Raw genomic sequence first — 5,916 nt, 5'->3', positions numbered from 1 at the left:
GAATTTTATTTTGGGCTTTCAGATTGTCATCTTTATAGGCCTTTTCAACTCAATGTAATGATCCATCAATTGTTATTGGCCTCTTTATAGAATATCTGACCAGAATCAATAAGAACTGAGATTTGTCCCAAAAAAAGAAAAGATTGTCATCTAAATTTTATCAAATCCCTCCTCTTATATGAGATTTTCCTCCTCAGTGTGGAGACTGGAGTACTACAATGTCTATGTTTATGGCCCATGTATTTTTTTTTACTTTGTTAATACCTCGGGGCTTTTAGTCTATATTACTCTAAATTGATTATTTTGAAAGGGAATTACACTAGATTGGTAAAAAACAAAAGTCATATAGTCCTTAGCCAGCTTAGTCCCATTTATTTATCCCTTCACCCCTTTTAGATTGAATTACCTATTTTGTGCCCGGTGTCGCACAATGGATCTAGCAAAGTCATATGCGAGTACTTGAATTTTTGTTGAATTCAACGTACTTTGTCTTTTCCAATTCATGTTAAACTTAATATGGTAAAATTTAACTTCGTAGTTAAAACCTTTTGATATGTTAAATCACGTTTGCGTTTGCTTCAACATCAAATCAAACATGCATGAAGAAAGTTACAAATTTAGATATCGGCACTGATGAGAAATTATCTCTAAGAATATTTAATGAGTGAAGTCCCTGAGGAATGTTATGGGTTTTCTTTATTATTATACTCCTAAAAAGTGACCTTAAATAAGTTAAACTTTGATTTTCACCCTTGTGGCTACAATAACGAGCTTCCCCTGGATATGCTCAACATGCCAAATACCTCAAAGATTATTTTCAGCGCGCGCACCCCATATGCTCAAATTCAACCAACATAAAGAGGCTTAGAACTCTACTAATATCACAGCACAAGCATTCTTTTCTATTTCTAAAGACGATGGCAAAGACAATATAATTATGATACATATCAAGAAAACTCCTTCGCCTGGAACACATTTCCTCCTTTAAGCTACACATCAAGAAAATTCCTGCGCCTGTTTTACCATCCGAATCCAAACGCTGCTGACTCTGCCTTCATGTGGACAATTTCGGACAAAGTAGCCTGTTCTAATAAGTGCTTTAAAGCAAACAACTCTACTGCATTGAGACCTTGGCCAACAGGCAAGAATATTGATTTTTGTGGGTTCATCTACAAAGAGCCTTTGATGCTTTCTGCAATTAAATAGCCATTGAGACATGCAATCTTCCCTACACGGATGACCTGAATAAAAGTACAACAAAATTGTCAGATTGTCTCTTACATAAACAATTCAGAGTGTTATAATACAAACAATTACTAAATCACACATGTTACCTGATATTCTGGTTCCTCAGTGCTCCACTAGTTGAAGAAATGCCACCAAATCTGCAGGCACTGTTAACTTGTGGTCTCTCGGCATCTTGAACCATGTTTGTAGACATTTTGTACGAATGCTGCCCTAGATGCTCCTTCAAATCGCTCTGAACTTCTGCCAATGGATTTACCAAAAATCTACCCCCGCCCCTACGGTGCTGATTTTTTTTGTTATTTGCAGTTAATACTTCTCTGCTTCCATTTCCATCAGTTGCATTATGCACAGCAGTTGGTGATGCTGAGCTTCCCAAAGAGAACCTCCGTGATGTGGAATACCGACCTTCATTCCTTTTCCAGAATTTAGAACTCAGAAAATCAGTCCCAGGTAGCTTACAACATGTGTCTTCTATGGCATCAGTATTGGGAATCCTGCCACTTGATAATGCCAAATCATGTGATATTTCATCTAGGGCCATCTCTAGACCATATACACGTGTCTCCAGAGAATTCATCCCAGTCTGGGAGCTTCCAATAAATCTCTATTTATTCAAATATGAGGATATAAGTCAGAAATATAAACTTCCACGACTTTCTTTTAATTTTTAGGAGAAAGTAGAAACATCTAACAGATAAGGTTTTAACACCGTAGGGAATTTATCACAATTTGCTAATTGCACTGTTTCTTAGATTTCGGGTCCGGTCTATGTTAGCTCAGGGGTGAGGAATGCTCTACACTTCATAAGAACTTAACATCCCCGTCACGCCCGCGGATGGACACCTAGAGCGTGAAGATTACATGACTGGACATCTGTGGGTGGTCCAATAAACAAGTCTATGATAGACTCTGATACCATCTTACAAATAACAATTCAGGTTATGCCTAAGTTTACCCCAAAAGCTAGCTCAGGGGTCAGGATTGTTATACACTTTCTAAGGACTTAACTTTGTGTGCCCAAAAACACAAGGGGGGGGGGGGGGGGGGGGGTTGAAAAGGACTATATGAGATGGTGAACATATATGGAAATAGCATGTCATCCCTCATATTAAGAGAAAGTAAGAGATGAGCCTTGTTCGTCATATCTTCAAACAGTTAAGCAATGTCTTGTTCATTACACAGGTTATAAATGCCAGAACTAACAAAACGGGGACCAGGGGGAGTATCAATAAATCAAGCATGTCAGACTGTCAGAAAATTAGGAACAGAGAATAGTAGAAAAACACGATATGAATACTTCCAAATTCAAATTACACAGGAACATTACTGGCCTAAAGATGTTGTCATAAAAAAGAAAAGATTCAAGACAATATACCTGGAGGAGTTCTAATAGATTTGATTGCTGGTTTTCAATTTGAATTAGCTGTTCACGGATCAAAGACAAATCCTCAACATCTTGTGAGCTCTCACAAGCTTCACTTACATTGCTGACTCTGACATCTGTGTCAAGATCATCATCGTCATAACATGGAACCACACGCGGTTTCGAACCACCAAATTTCCTCACTTTCTCATCAGACATCTTGCTAAAGAGAACACACTTGATATCTACCCTTGAATTTACCCCATTTTGATATGGAGCTGGCTTAGAAGCTTCAAAATCACACCTTTTAATATCATCTTCCAAAGAGATGTTTGAGGGGGGCAGCTTTAATACTGGAGTATCAAGTTTCTCATCAGAGATTTCACTGTGATTCTGCTGATGCATTGCCCTCACTCGCAAATCCTTGTTGTTACTCTTTAGAGCCCCCTCTCTTTTGATGGAGGATACAAATGAAGCTGTAGATGGAGGGGACCTGCTGGAAGGGACTGTTTTCTTCGATTGAGAAGATTTAGGCCCAATACAAGGTGAACTTTTAGCGACACACTGACCTTTACCATCCTCTGTGCCAATAAGAAAAAGCCAACACAAAGAATCAATAACATTACTTCACCAGCACTTACAAAAGCTTCATTCCTTCAACGGTGAACATATAAACAAAATATAGAAACAATTACATGAAAGAGATGTTAACTTCAAGATTGGAAATGTAAACACTTTTGATCAGCTAGATGTTTTAACAAAGTGAAAAATGCGTTGTAAATAAAATTTACCAACATTCTTAAATCTGGATTCCCAAGTCACAACTATGATAATAATAAGGGGATACCCGATACCGAACTGATTCCCAAGTCACAACTATGATAATTCTCATATCATGAACATTCTTAAATCTAAATCTAAATTCAGCCAAACTGGAACAGTGATACTAATGGTAATGGAATCCCAACATGGATAAAGAACCTTACCAACTGAAGCACATGCGGACTTAACCGGAGCAGGAACATCCTCAGATACATTAGTCACCTCCTTCCACATTTCCAAAGTAAGATTCATAGTCTCCCGAACCACTTTAACCTGCAACAATAGTACCACTATTCATATCAAATTTCAACACTATTACTACTTTTCATGTTTTTCTTGTTCGGTTTCACCATCTTCAGAACTGTATAATCTAACATTGAAAAACTCAGCAAAGGAAGATCAACCCACCTTATCAAACCTTCGATTCTGCAATGAATCCACGCACAGAACCTTATGCTGCGACGCCAAGCCTTTCTCTACAGAAGCCACCTTCCCCAATGCCTCCGCCGAGGCCTTTCTCACCGTCCAATCCTCACTGCTCAGGAACTCAACGAGGGACGGCACCAACCACTCCAATACTCCACGGCTCGCAGCGCCTCCGGCGGCAACCACGCTTCCGACCAGCACCAGCAGCGCCGCCCTCGCCTTACACGTGTCTTTCTTCAAGAGCTTCCCCAGCCTCGGCAGCGCGCTCCGCCGGAGAGACTCAACATCCGGGTCCGGCGCAGCCTCAACCGCCGCAGCAAGGCAGAGCGCGGCACCGATCTGAGAGTTACCGTCCTGCTCCTGCGCCAGGGCGTCCATGAAAGGCTTCAGGAACGAAACGGAGAACGACGGCCGGGTGATCCGCGACGACATGGCGGAGACGGCGTCGACGCATGCGGATCGGACGGCGGAATCGGTGTCCCGGAGGCGGAGGAGGACGGTGGAGATCATCTTGGAGAGGAACGGTGAGAGCGCGTCACCGTGGAAACGCGAGAGGAGGGTCAAGAGGTGAACGCATTGCTTCCGAACCGGCGATTTGGAAGAGGAATCCGTGTTGTGAATGCAGGAGAGGAAGGAGGAGAACGAGTCATGGGTTAGCGTTCGAGCGATGGATTCAAGCTCCGCGGTGGCGCAGGCGAGAGTGTCGCGGTCGGAGAGCTTGTTGAGGCACGCGGTGACTCGTTGCCGGAGCTCCTGAGTCGACCCGGAGCTGATGAGTTGAGGTGGGCCGCTGAGGGAGTGACGCCGGTAGGACATTGTGGTGTTTGAGTTCTGCGGCGGCGAGTCAGTGACTCAGCATTCGCGACACGGCGGTGAAGGAGACGGAAGAGGCTAAACGGTGCGTTTGAGGGTGGATTTTTTGGCGGCAGAGTTTGGAAGAGTTGTTTGGCGTGAAAACGAGTTATCGTTATCAGTGGGTTTTTATATCGAGACGAGACGACACAAGCTATGCGGTGCACATGCTTATTGGATTTATTTATTTATCATTAAGTACTTTCTATTATATATTTAACCAAAATTATTCTCGTTCCCGCTTAGTGCACTGATTGTGTGACCGACAACAGGTTGATCGAATATCTGCGGACATGAGCAGCCAACAAAGAAAATGTCTAGGTGTGTCCCCTCTCTCCTCATTGCTAGGTCACGAACATCGTGTCGAATCATGCAGCCAATGACCAAGTAGGCATTGACTTGAGTGGAACACATGTGGGATGAGTTCAAGCTTATCCCCGACACGACAATAAATATCAGTTAAGGGGATTAATCAAATCTCTCGCCTCATTAATATAATGTACTCGGTAGGATCCTTTTAAGTTTTAATCCCCTGTTATTTCCTTATGTACACTCGTAATCATCACCTCCACGATTGTAAGAATAATTGAACGATACCTCAACTTTATGAGAGGACCTTCTATACTTAATAAGATCATGTTCATCTGCTAAAAAATCTAAAGGCATTGCTTTGTGTTCGACTTACTTATCTTGTTTTAGGATTTCTTTGTAAACAAATTTTCTTTTTAAGGTTTGAAAAAGCAAACTAACAAAACTCTTGTTCACCTGCATCATGATCAGTATGGTTTGCTTGTCTACTTCCGTATGGTGATGGTTCATTTTCTTGTGTTCTCCGGGTTTATATGTCTTTGCGTGTCTACTTCAATTTCTGCATAGTAACATGCCTCAAACGCAAGTAATGGAAGTGGAATAATTAGCAAGAAGTCATATGAAGCTACGTACACATTTAATCTTAATTAACTTTGATAGGTATTTCCCCAACACTAGGGATTGACAATATACCTTCTAATTTATTCTATAATCATATACTAACAATGGTCAGCATGTACAAGAGAATAGGATCACATGTCAAACCACATGTAATGCAAGCCATTGCAGAAGAGCATATATTGCTTCATGTGGGAGTCAAAGATTACTTGGCAGCAAAATGTAAAATAAAAACACTCATTCTTTTTTATAATAATTTTTGTTATATTATAATCAGG

General features: G+C 41.2%; 1 protein-coding gene across 1 annotated transcript; it reads right to left on the bottom strand.

Moving 5' to 3' along the window:
* Positions 1 to 844: 844 nt before the first annotated feature.
* LOC130739922 (TORTIFOLIA1-like protein 4) lies at positions 845 to 4,836 on the bottom strand. Its single transcript, XM_057592394.1, has 5 exons — positions 3,842 to 4,836; positions 3,598 to 3,706; positions 2,624 to 3,192; positions 1,335 to 1,852; positions 845 to 1,241 (listed from the first exon to the last, which is right to left on the bottom strand). The coding sequence occupies exons 1-5, from the start codon at positions 4,673 to 4,675 to the stop codon at positions 1,229 to 1,231; spliced, it is 2,043 nt and encodes a 680-aa protein (XP_057448377.1). The 5' UTR covers positions 4,676 to 4,836; the 3' UTR covers positions 845 to 1,228.
* Between the last annotated feature and the right edge of the window lie 1,080 nt (positions 4,837 to 5,916).

Source organism: Lotus japonicus, chromosome 2 (genome assembly GCF_012489685.1).
Source record: "Lotus japonicus ecotype B-129 chromosome 2, LjGifu_v1.2".
Lineage (NCBI taxonomy): Eukaryota > Viridiplantae > Streptophyta > Magnoliopsida > Fabales > Fabaceae > Lotus > Lotus japonicus.
Note: the sequence above shows the minus strand (reverse complement) of the source record. Positions and strands in the feature narration are given on the sequence as shown.